Source organism: Strongylocentrotus purpuratus, unplaced genomic scaffold (genome assembly GCF_000002235.5).
Source record: "Strongylocentrotus purpuratus isolate Spur 01 unplaced genomic scaffold, Spur_5.0 spur5_scaffold_18, whole genome shotgun sequence".
Lineage (NCBI taxonomy): Eukaryota > Metazoa > Echinodermata > Echinoidea > Camarodonta > Strongylocentrotidae > Strongylocentrotus > Strongylocentrotus purpuratus.
This window is the reverse complement of record NW_022145603.1, coordinates 21778001-21797552: the sequence shown is the minus strand read 5'-3', so window position 1 is coordinate 21797552 and position 19552 is coordinate 21778001. Positions and strand designations below refer to the sequence as shown.

At 37.0% G+C, this 19552-nt stretch overlaps 1 protein-coding gene and 1 non-coding gene across 2 annotated transcripts; one reads left to right on the top strand and one right to left on the bottom strand.

Moving 5' to 3' along the window:
• The first annotated feature begins 10401 nt into the window (after positions 1–10401).
• TRNAK-CUU lies at positions 10402–10474 on the top strand. The gene has a single exon. It is a non-coding gene; the product is annotated as a tRNA-Lys (tRNA).
• Positions 10475–13430: 2956 nt separating this feature from the next.
• LOC115925492 lies at positions 13431–19242 on the bottom strand. Its single transcript, XM_030989451.1, has 3 exons — positions 19081–19242; positions 16886–17023; positions 13431–14187 (listed from the first exon to the last, which is right to left on the bottom strand). Exons 1-3 carry the CDS (start codon positions 19133–19135, stop codon positions 13970–13972), a joined length of 411 nt encoding a protein of 136 aa, XP_030845311.1. The 5' UTR covers positions 19136–19242; the 3' UTR covers positions 13431–13969.
• Positions 19243–19552: the final 310 nt, after the last annotated feature.

Below are 19552 nucleotides of genomic sequence, written 5' to 3'. Positions count from 1 at the left end.
CATAGTTTTAGATAAAATGCTTCTGTAACACTTTACACGTGATATGCCTCGTACACATATGATGTAGAAAAAAGCGCTGCGTGTTATTTATTATTTTATTTTTAATGATGACGTTAAGTGTAAACGCATCACGCACTTAAAATTATGTTACTTATAACACAGAGCTCAGTGAATACGCGCAGCCTCTTAATTGCGGGCGGTTGGCATCCATTTACACGTTTAAAAAAAAAATCCGCGGCGGCTTTAGTTGCCGCGGTTAACAGCGCCATATCTGAACGGGCCTTGACACCTAGAACCGGTCTCCCCTATAACTATCCCTCCCCTTTTGGAAAACCACTCTTCCGCCCCAAGAAATGAAAAAAAAGGGGGGGGGGGAGCATACCATTAGCTATACTTCGCGCTCCTAAATAAACAAACCAGTATTCATGTATCCTGTCAATAATTGAATAACAAGAATTGAGAAACCATAGGAAGCGTCGGGAAGCGTACCCCCGGCGTTCTTATTATAATCCTAGATGTACGGCAGCCAATCTAAGGCATTCACTGTCCGGTGTCTACACTGCAAAAACCAGGGTGTTAAATATCTAACACCAGCGCGGATACCGGAATGGTGTTAAAATTAACACCCATGGTGTTAAAGTTAACACCCTGGTTTTTGCAGTGTATTAAGGGGTGAAGGGGCCAACAAAATTGTCTTTTTTTTTTTACTTTTGCACTCAACTATTATGTAACACCATTAATTTGAAATTTGTTATCCATTGTTATAAAGTAATCCTATTTTGGGGGATTATAGTCAATACAAATTTGAAATGAATTGAAAATTGTTTTTACAAAAGATAAAAATAAAGGGGGAAAAGGGTCGCCTCACTCATTCCTCCAACCTCTTTCACTGAATTCAGGCCCAGAAGCCCCACCCCCCCCCCCCCCTTTCTCCCAGATCAACTTGTCATCAAAGATGTCTTCAGGAAGTATCTAAATCTCGACATCTCACTAGCCGACATCAAAAGATGCCATCGCGTAGACGATACAGAGCAATATTCATATAATATCACACGAAAACAAAGCCATACAATATTTTCATATTATCTATATTAGGCTGACCAGCGAATTAACAAAATTTGACTCGATAATCTAGCAATATTGAATCGACAGTTGAAGTTCCCGGATGACAAACGATATTGATCTGTCATCCGGGTACTGCGCTAAAGATATAAAATACTATAGAAACCGAGCCACGTCTTTCGAACAGGGACGGTAAAGGTCGGTCCCCAGACGTAAGTAATCTTATCTGATTGATGTGTGTGAACAAAATCACAAAATCACCCACATAAGAATGGCTGTTTCTGGGACGCGTATTTGACGGAGTAAATTGTCAGTCTATTAAGGAAGATGTGACTATTACTCACCAACTGTCTGCAAGTATGTGGTCTTTTAGTAAAGTTTCTTTATCATTAGAATTGGTTTACTCGTCAAAGAGTAAATCCGCCAAAATTAACTAATTTTTTCAGTATTTAAAAGTGAATAACGTGAAGTAGAATAATATATAAATAGGAAATAAAATATATATTAAAAAAGTAAAGTTTCTTTGTCATTAGAAATGGTTTACTCGTCATGCTTAGAGTAAATCCGTCAAAAATCAGCTGATGAAGTTTTTTCATTTCGGTTTGAGAAAGTTGATTATACAAATGTAATAAAATATATATTAAATATGGTTTTTGCTAAATTTACATGCTGTAAAGTAAGCTGTGAGTTTTTTTAATAAATAAGAACATCAATGAATCAAGAAATGAAACTGATATAATTTAAACAAATTTAGTCAACCTTTCATTAATAAATTACCATTTTATTCCATTATTTTTATTTAAATTAGATTCTAATTTAAATAAGTTGTTGATATGATTTGATTTCATCTAAACCGAAGTTTGAATCGATTAATACGCCCTGCCTTCTAAATGTTGACATTTTGGTGGGAATAGTTTAGCAAGGAGCTTTCATACTGTAAACTTCCTTGGTGTGAGTAACTTTCAACCATTCGCAAATTGTGGTGGAAGTAACAAAATTATTTGTAAATATTTGCCAACTTTTGATGCTTTGCAAAAAAGTATTAAAATACTAGAAATATTGTTATTATTTATCTTATGAAATGCTGTCTCAATGTCAGACAATTTTGATTAAAAACTATTACACCTTAACAAATCTTTTCTTTGAATCCTTTTAGGGATCCACGATCACTCAGTTTGCACAAATGTTTAAATATTGAAAGAAAACTAATAGTACACAGTAAGTCCTTTCTGGCTGGAATGCTCCCCAGGGAGTGTTAAATGTGCACACATTGTGTGCGGGTAAGCCTGAATCCGATGACCGGGTTAATAATATATCTGTAAAGCGCTTAGGCACATCGTTGGATCGATGTATTGAGCACTATATAAAATCGGAATATTATTATTATTATTAATTGTATAGAGTTTGATTTCGAATATCATATTTTATAAAGTCTATATATCTACGCATTTTATTTACATTTATTTTATAAATACATTTCTTATATGAATATTGATTAAGAAAATAAAAAAATAAAGCAGATGGCGTTTCGTTACGATTCTTGAATTAACTGCCAGCTACTTAATAATACTAATAATCTAGATTTATATAGCGCTTAATATGGAATACCGTCTCTAAGCGCTTTCAATACATTATCACCCCAGTAATATATATTGTCTATTTGAAATTGTTATATAATTACGGCCTCTGTAGATATACAGATCAAGATTGTGCGTGAATGAATCCGATGACCGGGGTAATACTATCGTGAAAGCGCTTCGAGACGGTCTTCCTTATTAAGCGAGATATAAATCAAGATTATTTTCATTATTATTAAGTAGCTGGCAGTAATTTCAAGAATTATGACAAAACGCCATCTGCTTTATTTATATTTATTACATGAGGTGTAAATATTTTTACTCAAAAACTGTCTGGCATTGAGACAGTATTTTCCTAAGATAATTAATAACAATATCTTTAGTAGTATAGTACGGTATTGCAAAGCATAACAGGTGGTGTGTGTGTGTGTGTGTGTGTGTGTGTATTGGATTTTTACACACGTGCATCAATCAGATATGATTATTTACGTCTGGGGACCGACCTTTTAACGTCACCATCCGAAAGACGTGACTCAGTTTCGAACCTGCGTGCTCGGCTGAATCAGTTTGTAACTTCCACTGTTAGCAGGATTACAGGCGCACGCCATAACGCCTGGTAAATAGTTACATATAACTTAAACTACTTTCACCAGAATCTAAGAATGGTTGAAAGTTACTCACACCAAGGAAGTTTACAGTCTATTCCCACGAAAATATCAAATCTAAAAGACAAGGCATATTAATCGATTCAAACTTCGGTTTAGATAAAATCAAATCGTATCAACAACTTTTTTTTAATTTAAATAAAAATAATGGAATAAGACGGTCATTTATCAAAAAGAAAAGTTGACTTGATTATGTTTAAAATGATATCGATTTTGTTTTTTTGATTCATTGATGTTCTTATTTATATTAAAAAAACTCAGAGCTTACTTTACAGCATGTAAATTTAGCAAACACCATATTTAATATATATTTTACTGTTAATAAATTAATAAATCTAATGTGACGAATTAATTGCCTCCGGCAATATCCTAATCTAAAAATTTTGGCGGATGAACTTTTAACGAGTTATCCACTTCTTAAGATATACAACCTGTCACACACATTAACATTCGTTACTAGAGATGATTGTATAAACATGTTTAACTCAACAATTTTAAACACCTTTAAAGAAAATTTTCCCTGTGTGAATATCGTTTATACGATGTTCGGATAGATACGAAGTCGCGATTCATACGCCCCTCAAAGCAGACTGCAGATACGAAGTTCGTATCTAGAGAGCTTGACATTTTGTGTTTGAACGGTTTAAACGTGTTTAAACTGGATGGAGCGTGTGCTTTGTTTGATATGACCTGACCTTCAATGCGCAATGGCACTCCTGCGCATTTTAAGAGCAGTAGTTAATCACGAAACAATAAACGATCGAACCGAAATTTCTGTGTGTTGATGTTGTATGTACAACTGATTCGTTTAAAGCCCTTTAAACTAATCATGTTTATATAATTTTAGCTGTGTGTGAAAAGCCTGAAAGAAAGATTGAAGACCATGTATTTTCAGGCACAACCCTTGTCAATCGGTGTGTAATGCGTCCTCATGTTTAGATTAAACTGAAAATTGTTTACTGCGTCAATTCAGGGGCCCCGGAAACACCTATGCGTATGTGTGTAATTTTGTTATTTTGATACAGACATGTATCAGTCAGATATGATCACTTGGGGACCGCCCTCGCTCCTGTCCGAAAGACGTGGCTCGGTTTCATCTGAGCCAGTTCGTAGGGGAAGACAGAGTGCTGACCAAGTGATCGAGCCTACCGCTAGACCAACTCACCCCCCCCCCCCCCAGGACTAACAGAATTAGGCTCTTCTCAAGGCTTTTTCATAGGCGATTATTTAATGGGGACTCCTCTAAACTTTTGTTTGGGAATAAGAAGCCCGATCAACACGATCGCACCTGTTTTGATAAAAAATAAACTCCGAAGGCGGTTTTTTTTTTTTGCAGGCACAAATTCTTGTCAGTCGAATGTTTAGTTATTTTTTTGGTAATCAATGTCATTAATCTCTATAAAACAAAATCAATAAAAATAATAATCGTTAATAAAGACCAAACAAAATATAATATTCTAATTCAAACTCCATATAGAGAGGACTTGATGACGAAATTTTGTTAATATTTAAACAATCATGCATACTGAGGAATCTAGGATCCCTCAAAGAATTCAAAGAAAAGATTTGTTAAGGTGTATTTATTTTTACTCAAAAACTGTCTGGCATTGAGACAGTATTTCCTAAGATATATAATAATAATATCTTTAGTAGTATAGTACCGTATTGTAAAGCATAACAGTTGGGGTGTGTGAGTGTGCAGGCGCGGATCCAGGGGGGGGGGGCCGAGCGGGCCTTGGCCCCCCCCCCCCCGCAAAAAAAAAAAAAAAAGAGAGAGAAGAAGGAAAAGAAGGGAGAAAGGGAAAAAGGAGGAAAAGGGAAAGAAAGAAGGGGAAGAAGAAAAGTAAAGGGGGAAGAAGGAGATCGGGGGGGGGGCCGAAAGGGCCTTGCCTCCCAGGCTGTTAACCCCCCCCCCCCCCCCCCAATCAAAAAAAATAAGAGAGAAGGAAGGAAAGGGAAAGAAAAAAAAAAGGAAAAGAGGAGATACTGGCGTACTGATAGAGGGGGGGGGGGGGCTTGGGGGAAATCAAATTCAAACGTGGTTTATTTCTGATTCCACAACGGTGTATTACAAATAATGCTGAAATTACATAATTTCCGAAATTTTTCCTCACTTTTTAGTAAATTATACGTTTGTATTTGTTTGTTGGAAAATAAAAAAATTCCTAAATTTACAACCAGGAAAAAAATATGATTCTTGAGATTCCTACATGTCAGGGCCCGAGGTACGGCAGGGATCGAGAGCCTCGAGGCATCAAAATATGCTAATCTGACCGTGATTAAATGCCTAAAACCCCTAAGCTTCCGGGGGCTTTGCCCCCTGGATTCCATCTAGGGCCCTACGGCGGGCCCTTAGATGATCATCTGACGGTAATTTAATGCCTAAAACCCCTGATTTTTTGGGGCTCCGCCCCCTGGACCCCACGCCAAATAGTGATTTGCCAGTGTCACAAAATAATAAGGTATAAACAAAAATATGCTCATCTGACCTTAATTAAACGCCTAAAACCCCTGAGCTTCCGGGGCCGGCTCCGCCGCCTCGACCCCACCTCTTTGAAATTCAGACAAGGATTAAGAGTATAGAAAACGGTACAACGCATCGTTATCTTTCTCTAATAATAAAACGTCAAAGCCTCGCGCAGGAGGGGAGGGGGGGGGGGGGACTGAATTGAGACGAGGATTCAGAGGCGAGAACGGTAATACGAATCTTTAATTATTTAATGAAACCTAAAAGCTTATGCGCTTCGCGCGGGATGGAGGGGGAATTAAATTCCGATGAGGATTATTTTCGAGAACGGTACAATGAGTCGTCTTCTTCTCTAATGATTAATTGAAGATTAAAAGCTCCCGCGCTTTGCGCGGGAGGGGGGAACCTGAATTCAGACGAGGATTAAGAGTCGAGAACTGTACAACAAATCGTCTTCTTTCTCTAATGATTTAATGAAACGTAGAAGCTTCCGCGCTTCGCGCAGGAGGGGAGGGGGAGGAACTGAATTTAGACAAGGATTAAGAGTCAAGAACTGTACAACGAATCGTCTTCTTCTCTAATGATTAAATGAAGATTAAAAGCTTCCGCCTCGCGCGGGAGGGGGAACCTGAATTCAGACGAGGATTAAGAGTCGAGAACTGTAAAACGAATCGTCTTCTTTCTCTAATGATTTAATGAAACGTAGAAGCTTCCGCGCTTCCCACGGGGGGGGGGGGGGGGGGGGGGACTGAAATCAGACGAGGATAAAGGGTCGAGAACGGTACAACGAATCGTCTTCTTTCCTTAATAGTTTAATAAAACGTCAAAGCTTCCGCGCTTCACGCAGGAGGGGAGGGGGGGGCTGAATTTAGACAAGGATTAGGAGTCGAGAACAGTACAACGAATCGTCTTCTTTATCTAATGATTTAATGAAACGTAAAAGCTTCCGCGCTTCGCGCGGGAGGGGGGGGGGAACTGAATTCAGACGAAGATTAAGAGTCGAGAACGGTACAACGAATCGTCTTCTTTCTTTAATAGTTTAATAAAACGTCAAAGCTTCCGCGCTTCGCGCAGGAGGGGGAGAAGAGGAACTGAATTTAGACAAGGATTAGGAGTCGAGAACAGTACAACGAATCGTCTTCTTTATCTAATGATTTAATGAAACGTAAAAGCTTCCGCGCTTCGCGCGGGAGGGGGGGGGGAAACTGAATTCAGACGAGGATTAAGAGTCGAGAACGGTACAACGAATCGTCTTCTTTCTTTAATAGTTTAATAAAACGTCAAAGCTTCCGCGCTTCGCGCAGGAGGGGGAGAAGAGGAACTGAATTTAGACAAGGATTAAGAGTTGAGAACTGTACAACGAATCGTTTTCTTTCTCTAATGATTTAATAAAACGTAAAAGCTTCCGCGCTTCGCACGGGAGGGGGGGGGAACTGAAATCAGACGAGGATAAAGGGTCGAGAACGGTACAACGAATCGTCTTCTTTCTTTAATAGTTTAATAAAACGTCAAAGCTTCTGCGCTTCGCGCAGGAGGGGGAGGGGGGGGGACTGAATTTAGACAAGGATTAAGAGTCGAGAACTGTACAACGAATCGTCTTCTTTCTCTAATAATTTAATAAATCGTAAAATTTTCCGCGCTTTGCGCGGGAGGAGAAAAACTAAATTCAGACGAGAATTATTTTCGAGAACGGTACAACGAATCGTCTTCTTTCTCTAATAATATAATGAAACGTCAAAGCCTGGGAGGGGGAAACTCGCCCCCCCCCCCGCATTACGTCACTGTTGGTCACCATAACGTACCAATATTTGGCTCGCATAATTTCAAATTTGGGCCCCCCCCCCCCTAAGAAATCCTGGATCCGCGCCTGTGAGTGTGTGTGTGTGTGTGTGTGTGCGTGTGTGTGTGTATGTGTGTGTGTGTATGTGTGTGTATTTGATTTTTACAGACGTGCATCAATAATTAGATATGATTATTTACGTCTGGGGAACGACCTTTTAACGTCACCATCCGAAAAACGTGACTCAGTTTCGAACGTGCGTCCTCGGCTGAATCAGTTTGTAACTTCCACTGTTAGCTGGATTACAGGCGCACGCCATAACGCCTGGTAAATAGTTAAATATAACTTTAACTACTTCCACCAGAATTTAAGAATGGTTGAAAGTTACTCACACCAAGGAAGTTTACAGTCTATTCCCACGAAAATATCAAATCTAAAAGACAAGGCATATTAATCGATTCAAACTTCGGTTTAGATAAAATCAAATCGTATCAACAACTTTTTTTTAATTTAAATAAAAATAATGGAATAAGACGGTCATTTATCAAAAACAAGATTGACTTGATTTTGTTTAAAAATATATTGGTTTCGTTTCTTAATTCATTGATGTTCTTATTGATTAAAAAAAAACCTCACAGCTTACTTTACAGCATGTAAATTTAGCAAAAACCATATTTTATATGTATTTTACTGTTTATAAATAAATTAAAATAGCTCTAAGGTATCGTCATTTTACCTCATGTATTTTTTAAAATCGAAGAATTTTGGCGGATTAACTCTTTTAATGAGTAATCCATTTGTAATAATAAAGAAAGTTTGAAAATAGTTCCAGGCATGTGTCATGCGTCCTTAATTTTAGATTAAACTGAAAATTGTTTACTGCGTTTCCTCCGAAAACAGCCACGCATTTGTTATTTTGATACAGACATGTATCAGTCAGATATGATCACCTACATTTGGGGACCGCCCTCGCTCCTGTCCGAAAGACGTGGCTCGGTTTCGAACCGGGGTCATCTGAGCCAGTCCGTGGATCGCGCTTTCGTAGCGCGACCCACGGTCCGCCCATTGGCATTCGCCGGATCCACTCCGCAGTGAGATAGCGCGGTCTATCGTAGCACCCCCTTTTTTTAGAGGTCCTGTTGTCATGACGCGTGACGTCATGAGGTCAGAGCGGTCAAAGATTTCGAACTAGGAGTGTTGAATTGTACCGATTCAGATTCAGATCGCACCAAAATAGAATGAGTATAAATTCCCGGCGTGTAGAACGATGACTTCCGGCGTGCTATCGTAGCTCGGGTTCACACCGGCAGAGATAGCGCGGCCTAGCGAGCGCTAGACCGCGCTCTCTCTCTCTCTCGTGGACCACCCCCAAGAAGTGCTCCAGTGGCAAGCCGTTTCGGCTCGCCATAGCTCGCTGTTGGGCGGACCGAAACGACGTTGTACCTTCCACACCGCAGAGATAGCGCGGTCTAGCGCGCGCTAAACCGCGCTATCTCTGCCGGTGTGAACAGCCTCAGAGAGCTGACCAAGACAGTGATCGAGCCTAACGCTAGACCAACTCACAGCCCCCAGGACTGACAGAACTCTTCTCAAGGCTTTTTCATAGGCGATTATTTAATGGGGACTCGTCTTAGCTTTGGGTTGGGAATGATAAGCCCGATCAACACGTTCGCACCTGTTTTGATTAGAAATAAACTCCGTAGGCTTTTTTTTTGTTTTTTTGCAGGGACAAACTCTTGTCAGTCGAATCGTTAGTTATTTAGGGGGGTATTCAAAGTCATCAATCTCTATCAAGAAAAAAATGTAATTTTAATAATAATCGTTAATAATAATATATAGAGACCAAACAAAATATAATATTCTAATTCATACTATATATAGAGAGGACTTAAAGTGTACAACAATTTTTCAACAATTAAACGTTCATGCAAACTGAGCAATCTAGGATCCCTCAAAGAATTCAAAGAAAAGATTTGTTAAGGTGTAATTTCTTTACTCAAAATTGTCTGAAATTCAGACGGCATTTCATTAGATATAGTAAACATAACTTAAGTATCTAAGTACGGTATTGCAAAGCATAGAAGTTGGTAAATAGATTAAAAAATAACTTCAACTATTTCCACCACACTTTGCGTATGGTTGAAAGTTACTCACACCAAGGAAGTTTACAGTCTCATACCTCCTTGCTAAACTATTCCCACCAACATGAAGGCAGGGCATATTAAGCGATTCAAACGTCGGATTAGCTTAAATTAAATCGTATTTAACAACATTTTTTCTAATTTTAATAAAAATAATGGAATCGAAACGTGGAAGGGGGAGTGAGCACTAATTATTATTATTGTGTTTGCTCAACGGGGGGGGGGGGGGGGTTGTGGAGCACCACTTTGTTTTCCTTTTGTTAAGGGGGAGGGGTGGTTCGCGCGAGAAATAATCGAATTGTTATTAAATACGATTTAGTTTAATTTAAGCTAAACCGGCGTTTGAATCGATTAGAATGCCCTGGGTCTATATACTACATACATCTTTATCATAGTCAGGTTTTATTAATAACATGGATTTGTCTACACATATGTATACTCATAATGTCATATACCAAAGACTTATAATAATGGGACCTTCTGCCTTTTAGCTAGGCGCTCAGTATATTAGATTGGAGAAGGGTAGTAATAACATATTATGTTATGCAGGCCCGCTGGAAGAGCAGTTTCATAGCTGAAGTGGCAACCCTGGGTAAATAAAACGTTAATATTATTATTATTATTATTATTATTATTATTATTATTATTATAGTACACACAAGTCATTTCCGAAAACCTCTTCCTTCATCAGGTAAAACAAAAACAATTTGGCATGGTGGCTCAGTGGTTAGAGCGCCCGCCTCTTAAAGGGGAGGTCCTGGTTTCGAACCCCGGCCGAGTCATATACCAAAGACTTATAATAATGGGACCTTCTGCCTTTTAGCTAGGCGCTCAGCATATTAGATTGGAGAAGGGTAGTAGTCACAGTCACACAAAATTCTTAGGCTTCTTGATTGATGAAAAAACTTACACGGAATAACCATATAACAGCAAAAGTTGAGCGTAAACGTACCCCATTTAATTAACCATGGACCTACTAGACATGCACACCAACTGCGTGCATGTATGTGATCTTTAGTTTCTCTATCATTCGAATTGGTTTACTCGTCAAAGAGTAAATCCTCCAAAATTGAATATTTTTTTCGATATATAAAACGAAAATCATGGTGTATATCAATGTAAACATAGGAAATAAAATATATATTAAATATGGTTACTAAGTTGCTAAATTTACATGCTGTATAGTATTTTGTGAGTTTTTTTTTTTTTATAATTAAGAACATCAACGAATCAAGAAATAAAACCGATATATAATTTTAAACAAAATTAAGTCGACTTTTCATTGATAAATGACCGTTTTATTCCATTATTTTTATTTAAATTAGAAACAAGTTGTTGAACCGATTCAATTTCATCTAAATTGTACTGAGCGAGGCGGGAAGATTCGCCGGCAATTCGCTCGAAGATGTCGTTGACGAAGTTTGAATCGATTAATACGGCCTGTCTTCTAAATTAATGTTGACATTTTGATTCGAATAGTTTAGCAAGGAGCTATAAGACTACAGTCTTCCTTGGTGTGAATAACTTTCAACCATTCGCAAATTGTGGTGGAATTAGTTTAAATTATTTTTATGTTTTGCAATACCGTACTAAAATACTAGAAATATTGTTATTATTTATCTAATGAAAATGCTGTCTGAATTTCAGACAATTTTTAGTAAAATAAAATTACACCTTAAACAAATCTTTTCTTTGAATTCTTTTAGGGATGCTGGATCATTGATTTTGTATCTCCATTGCCCTCTTCCTTTCTTTATTCCTCTTTCTCTCTCTCTCTCTCTCTTCCCCCCAACCCCCTTGAATTACCTTCAGAAGGGCGTTTCACAAAGCCTTTTTTCAATGACAAATGACAAAAATCAGTGACAAATCTGCTGATAACCAATCAGAAGCAAGGATTTCAGTAGCTTATAACAAAAACTGTCATTTGTCACTGATGACAAGTTTTGTGAAACGCCACCAGCTCTTCTTTCTCACCTTGCTCACTGTGGAGTGCATTCAACAAATATGTTCATGCATTGCTGTCTTTTGATATAGGCCTACTTTAAAAATTTCTTATTTTTATGTAATTTTTCACAACCAGTTGCTATTCATATTTTTACCCTTAGTCCTACACAACATACATCTGTATCATGATAAGCTTTTAGTGATGACCTGGATTTGTCTTGACAGTCACATGTATAATCAAATTATTGTATTTTGACATGGAAATCAGTGCTTCCGGTGACAAATTTTCCCTATCTCCTCTCGCTCGCTCTCTTTCCTCTCTCTCATCACGTTAATTTCCTTACCCCTAGTTCTTTTAGTTCCCTGAGTGTCTCTCTGGCTTCTTTTTCCCCTCTTTTCTCTTTTTCTTTTAATTTCATTTTTCGTCATCTCTTATTTCCTCTGTCCATTTTTTAGTTGTCATTCTCTTTCTCACTGTACCTAATTATTTCTATTTCTGTCCATGTCTAACACTTATCAGAGTTGTAAATGGGAAGAGGCACTTTTACAAATTAATAATAATAATAATAATAATAATAATAATGTAACTTATATCGCGCCAAATCCACTCTGTGGAGTGCTCAAGGCGCGTGTAAACAGGAAAAAACGATCAAGACTTGAAAAGGAATGTTTTGAGATGAGTTTTGAGGGGCACTTGTCAAAGTAAAACGGGCACTATTCCTATCTAAAAAGGGGCACTTCTTACAAAGTGAAAGGGGCACTTTTCGGGTGCTTGAAAAAGTGGGGGGCACTGTGCCCCCCCCCCCCCCTGCCCACAGGGATGGCCGCCTTTGTGTGTGTGTGTGTGTGTGTGTGTGTGTGTATATATATAAATAAATAATCCTTTCTCGCTCCCATACACGTCCTTTATTTTCTCATACCTTCCTTTCACCCTTTTCCTGCCACTATTCTGCCAAGCTCTGAATACCACGAAACATATATAAAGCACACGCTGCAATACACATTAACTTAAATCTAAAAGTTATTGCTTTATTGTTTCTTTTTGTCCTCAAAAGTTAAAACCAGTGGGCAAGGAATTTTCTATTTTCTCGTCCTTCTGATAGGAAGTTACCCGTAAGTACCCCCCCCCCCCCCCCGACGAAAAAAACAAATCTTCTGCACAGCTGTCTTAGCACAAGTAGTTATGATTTAACTTCAAGCAATTTCGAATGAGGTGGTGTAACTCAATGATAATAATGAATTATTAATATCTGTAATAATCGTACTACTACTAACAATAATCACTATAGTTATGATATTAACATTATTTATAATAATAATAATAACAATAATAATAATGATAATAATAATGACGGTAATAATGTTCCTAATAAGAAAAATGATCATTAAATTATAAAGAATATGAGAATAATAATGATGATGATAATGATAATATTAATAACAAAATTAATGATAATGATGATAGTTGTATAAACGATAATAAATTATTACAATTTTGATGATAATGATGACTACGGAAATAATTATAGCATTATACTGAAAGTAAATAAATACAGTGATGATAACAGTGACAATAACATTAATACCAATAATAATCATAATCATAATCATAATAATTATAATAATAACAATAATAACAATGGTGTCGGTTTTGTTGTTATCTTTCTTGCCGATATTGTTCTTGTTGACTTTTAATCATAATTAACTAGCCCAAATAAGACACAGACATATGTAAACATATTTTGTCATACATTTTAGACACTTTTAGAGATATTTAGACACATTTACTTCTTCAATGATAATGCTTTACAAAGATCATAGAACCATTTTACGAAGTATCAACAACAAAAAATTTGACTAGTAAGTGACGTTGACCCGAGGGTACATATAGGTCAATTTTTCCATTATAAAATAGAAAGAGAGAGAGAGAGAGGGGGGGCAAGAGAGAGAGAGAGAGGGGGGAGATAGTGAGATAGACAACGGGGGAAAGTTAAATGGTTTGGGAGAATAGAAAAGACATCCCTAATGAAGAAACATATCCTCGGAAGACACTCACATGACACGATCCAAGTATTGCGTTCCTGCTGTCTATCGTTGTCCACTGCCTTTTCATGGTAATACTTTTTTGCAAACAACAATGCTACACACTTTACAACAAGTATAAATCTAGAAACAATACAAAGCGAATAGTCTGACGATTAATAATTATTTACACTCTTACCGGCTCTCAAAAAAAAATTGTTATCCCCCCGCCCATGTGTTTGCATGCAGTCCGTCCCTTAACAGGAATATTTCCCTGTTCGTCCGGTTTTCCTCTTCAAAAGAATTTTTTTCTACCAGCTGACAAACATGGAGAGGATGGATGGGACGAGAAGGAGAAGGAACGTAGCCATGGATACCGTTGTCATGGCGGCGCCGTTTCCAACGTTACAGTTGTCGGTTTCACAGCAAGCGAAGCAAGGGGGCTGTACTCCGGGACCACATTGACGTTCCATACGCTGGGTGGATCGGGAGGTGCAGTCGGAGCGGTTTGTGCAACCCCGGTTTAATGCTGAGAAAAGAACAGTGATAAAAACGATGAAAATTCGTATTCACTTATCAATTTTTATAATTAAAGTAACAATAAGAACAAAATGATAATAACAAAGGTAATTATAATTATAAATAGTACATGTAATAGTATAGTAATAATGACTGCTGTGAGAGACATAGTTGTTTTTATACGCTCAAGGGGAGGTTACATCGTGCTATCGCCCCGAGGCGTGCCGAGGGGTGATAGCCCGATGTAACCTCCCCGGGAGCCTATAAAAACAACTATGACTCGAATATTAAAGCAGTCATTATAACTATAATAATGATAACAGTTTTATTATATTAACGATGATAGGTATTCCTTATCATACTATTATATTCTCTTTAATTGCCGTTTTCATGAAAATGACAATAATAATGATTGAGTCAAAAATAGAGTATCAAAGTTGTTATCGTTACAACAAAAGTGTGGATCAGGAGGATCATTAAAAAAGTAATGATGGCGCAAGTAATCATAATCATGATATCAATTTATTATAAGTTATATACATCATATGCCCAGTTAGATAGACATTTTGAGGATAGGTTGAGTAATCATGACTTCTACTTCATATTATTAGCACTAGAATGTCAGTGATAGTAATAACGATGAAGATCATAACATCAATTAAATTAATTCTAGTTATGAAGAAATTAGAACCGAGAAATAAGTTTAGAATTTTCTTTAATTCAAGAACACATTAGCTATTGTTATGATAATGAATTGCATAACTATTTTTCCCGAAACTAACACAAGAAAAGACTATCGTTTGTGTGCTATAGACTAAAGCTGCCCAAAAAAGGGTAATTGCAATACATAATTGCATTATTAAGACAATTTTAGCATGAAGCAAGTAATTATGGTCCTATATTCAGTGAGGTATTCAGTTTAGGGTGGAGCCAGTGGATGCCCATCCCCCCCCCCCCCCCCAAAAAAAAAACCCAATAACGCTGTTATTTTTAGAGATATTAATTTGCACATTATTTAAGGCAGCGGACCTTGCTTTTGTAAATCATTATAACTGATTGTATTTTCTTGTTAGAGGTTGATAAACACTCGTGCTAAATATTTTATATATAAAAAATTACTTAAGCTTTCAAATTGTTCGTTTGAACTTTTTGAAATACATTCACAGAAATGTTGATAAAGCCAATCAAAAACATTCTCATTTGCATCGATCACGTTCCATATATATTTTTTACCCGCTAACTACTGAATTAATTGATTGCCATAGGCTTAATACAGGGGCCACCAGGTTTCAATAGGCAATGGGTTAAGGGGATACACACACTGATCTCGACAAAGAAAACCCGGAAGACGACAATCGAAACACAACATTCCCACACCTACACGCACGCTCGCCCGCCCACACAATGCAAAAACAAAAGCAAATACTCTAGCAAAGAAAAGTTGAAGTGTTTTCAAATGCTATTAATGTGTGCCCCAAACCATGCCACATACGCGGACGTGTCCATGTGTAAGTGGGTGTGCGTGCGTGCGTACTTCTATGTGGAATCGACGATCACCGACAGTGGGTAATTATAAGCACCTGACGTCATTATTTGGGGTCCTATATTCAAAATCAGGGACGGAACATGGGCGGAAATTGCTCATAAAATTCTCAGACAAGCAAGAAGAAAAAGGGGTTATCACATTCACTTTTGACGCTTCCCTTTTTCTAAAATAAAATAAAATTACAAAATATAAAAACACGAAAAGAAAAAGGAATTTTCTGGGAATGCAAACAGTGCCTGACATGTAACAGTTTTCCGTGATTTATTTGTTGCCATAATTAAAGACTAAAAATCGTTGAACAAATTTGATCGCCATCCCCCCCCCCCCCAGCCCCCTTCTCATCCGGGATTTGTGCCCACACATATTATGTACGCGTTGAGAGGAAGGGCGCTGTCACGCAAACATAAACTATGCCAATATTAAAGCGATACTGAACTGGTTTATTGCACGACGCCATCTCATGGTCCCTTTGCCAACAGTGCGTAACCAAATACCTAATTTCTACTTTGGAGACGGAGGTTTCGATGAGAGAACCAACATCGCAGCTAGGGAAGCAGCGAATTACAGCTGACCTTTAATAGATGCCGCTAGAGGGGATGTTGCGGTTGTGCTTCTAGTATAGTATGGCTTGAAATGGATGAGCTCTTTAATAACCCTTTGTCTGCCACTTAGGCAATTTTCCGCACCCATTTCAGTTCCGTTTCATGATCTTTGACGTACAAGAGTTAGTTTGGTCTCGCACGTAGGAGGCGCGATGGCTCAGTGGTAGAATAGTGGTCTCGAAACCCGGAGGTTCCGAGTTCGAAGCAAAGTCAGTGCGCTCGTGCCCTTTATTAAGGCATTCAACCTCATTACCAAGCCCTCGGCATGCTCTAAAGATGTCGGTCCGCTGACTGCTTATTGACAAGCAAACATATTCTTTAAAGACCGTCTGTACTAGTTTGGCCAGGGGGGATTAAACCTCCCTGCAAGGTCACTGACAGGTAGTTATCTTATCAAATCAGCTCTCCATTAACACAAGAAAAAGAGGATCATGGGAGACCAACATGCACCGATAAGGCATTGTTTGCTATATAGAGGGCGCAAGTAGCTATAAGTAGTGCAGAGGGGATTTAATAGCAGTGAGATAAAAACAAATCATCCAACAAAGAACGAAACTTACTGCCCATGCTTGTCATTTCATGATAGCACTGAGGGATAGCCATGCCCATCACTCCGGCGGGACAAAGACGGCTGGTCTGCTGGAGGTTGGTCGCTGTCTTGGCACAGTTGTTACATGTATAACAATTTAAAGCCGTAACTGTAAGGAAATAACCGTCAATAATTATATTTAACTGATTAACATTTTATGATTTATAAATCATACATATAAATTATATATCTTTATTTACAAGTACAGGTGTATAAACATGGTACAGGGCCCTGTATTACAAAGAGTTAATATAAATCGCAACTTATTTGCAATTGATGTCAATCGCAACTATGTAAGAGATAGAATATTGCAAACTTACGATTGATTGGATGCCTTGCGATTGATTTGGATCAATCGTAACTCTTTGTAAGACGGGGCCCAGGATGACATGGGTATCTAATCTAGGCTATTGCTTGCATCTTACTGCTTTTACACTTCTACTAGCAAACCAGCTATTTCATAATTAAATACTATACGCCGTTTAAAAGGATAGGAAAAGAATTCAAATCAATGTTTTATTCTTATTATCTGTATATGGTTCCAATAATTCTTTCCAAATCTCTTGACCTAAGCAAATCAAATTATATGATAATAAAGGGCAAAAGGAGATCTGTCCAAGTAAAAGGTGCTCTTGAAATATCTGGATCTAAATTACTTGAAGTAGATAAGGCATCTTTTGTAGGACTACAAATTGATAAGCATCTCACATGGATTGAACATATAAAAATGGTAAATCGAAATATTCGTTCAAAAGTCGGAATTTTGTTCAGAATAAGGCATTATTTCCCACAGAACATTTTAGTGCTATTATACAAAGCGTTAATCCAGCCACATATTTGTATGGAATTGAAGTATGGGGAACCACATACAAAACCAACTTGAATTGTATTTTCCTTACCCAGAAAATGGCAATGAGAGCGATAACTTTTAGCTCAAGAAGTACCCATTCGGAACCCTTGTTCCAAAAGATAAAAGTTTTAAATATTTACAACCTTCATTTCCTATCTGTCTCAACCTTCATCTATGACTTATTAAATGGCAATCTTCCTCACTCCTTAATTGAATACTGTCAGGTAATAGAGCACAGATATGGCACAAGGGGCAAAGAACAAGGACAACTATATCTGCCTAAATGCAAAACCACACAAGGTCAATTTTCAATATCATTTATGGGCGTGAAAATATGGAATAGTATACCATACGATTTAAGAGGAATACGATCTAAAAATGCTTTTCGGAAGGGGTTAAAGAAACATCTAAATACTTTGAGTTAAACAAAAGTTAAAACTTCTTAAAATGGCAAAACGAAATCTCAGATTAGAAAATTTCTAAAAAGATCACTAGATAATGATATATTTTTTATTTACTGAATGTTTGGTATTGATACGGAAGTCAACACACATTTGACTTCCATGTATATTAAGTAAGGAATACTTCTAAAGTACTATTCTATTTCTTTGTTTACTTATATAGTTTATGTTACATGTATATAATGTAGTATAGTAAAAAATTATTTTAAAAAATAGTTTTAAAATTCTTGCCAAAGACAGGGAACCAGACTCGACTAGCACTTGTGCTAACTTCTGGTACCCCCTTTAACAACAAAAGTGTACACATAATATTTTATTCCATTTGTATACGACATACTTTGTAAAACAATATTTATATTATTCATGTGTAATGTTATCGATTTTGTGTTATATTGTTATATTTTATGTAATCATGCTTGATACATTATGTGGTTTTTTTTTTTTTTTGTTTTTTTTTTTTTACTTGTTATTATTTTTGTTGTTAATAAACTAAACCTCAACAGCGTACATAGGCTTTAAGTTACCTTTAAACAATGGAACATATCTTTGAATGATATAACATAAATAAGGTGTGAATAATATATCATACTTTTGAATAATATATCATAGCTTTGAACACTGGATTAACATACATTAAAATAATATTACATATGTTTTGAATTATATAACATACCTTTAAAAAATATGACATATATTTGAATCAATACCTTTGAAATATATATCATATTTGTTTAGATACAGAAGCCTACATTTGAATAATATATCATATGTTTTTGTTTAAAGTAACATTCCTTTCAATGATTTAGCATAAGTTATTGAACCATAATATACCTGTAAACAATGGAGCGAACTTACCTGTAACAAGTAGACAAGCGCCTAAGATAGTTATAAAACCAAAAGTGGAAGCCATTTTCTATCTCGATTCGTTTACGACGACCAAAAAGGAGCAGAAGGGAAGAAATTGAAAATACACGTCCACGATCGACAAAGTCATTCACTGAAATATTTGAAGGGTGGGAAGGGGGACCTGGAACTGACGCGCGCTCGTACTTTTTTTTTTCATCTCATAATTTCTGACGGCCAAAATGATTTAAAGTTTTGTTTCGTGTGCCTCTTTTCCATGAATAATGGAGTTTTCAAACGGTGCGGTTGTAATATGTGATGGTACTATATGTAATGGACAATGATATTTGGGGTGATTAGAACTAAAATGGTCAAATAGAATATAATCCTATTTCAACATGATAAAATATTCAACATACCTAGAGAGTACAACCATGTGCCAAATCAGTGGTGCCACGCCTCAATTTGTCTTAGTTTTTTCTAC

Excerpts from the sequence above, each read along its gene's own strand:
- LOC115925492 (XM_030989451.1), bottom strand. The coding sequence starts at position 19,135 with ATGGCTTCCACTTTTGGTTTTATAACTATCTTAGGCGCTTGTCTACTT. Across the intron at positions 17,024-19,080 it reads CGCTTGTCTACTTGTTACAG|TTACGGCTTTAAATTGTTAT; the intron begins GTAAGTTCGCTC and ends ATTTCCTTACAG. Across the intron at positions 14,188-16,885 it reads TGAAATGACAAGCATGGGCA|CATTAAACCGGGGTTGCACA; the intron begins GTAAGTTTCGTT and ends TTCTTTTCTCAG.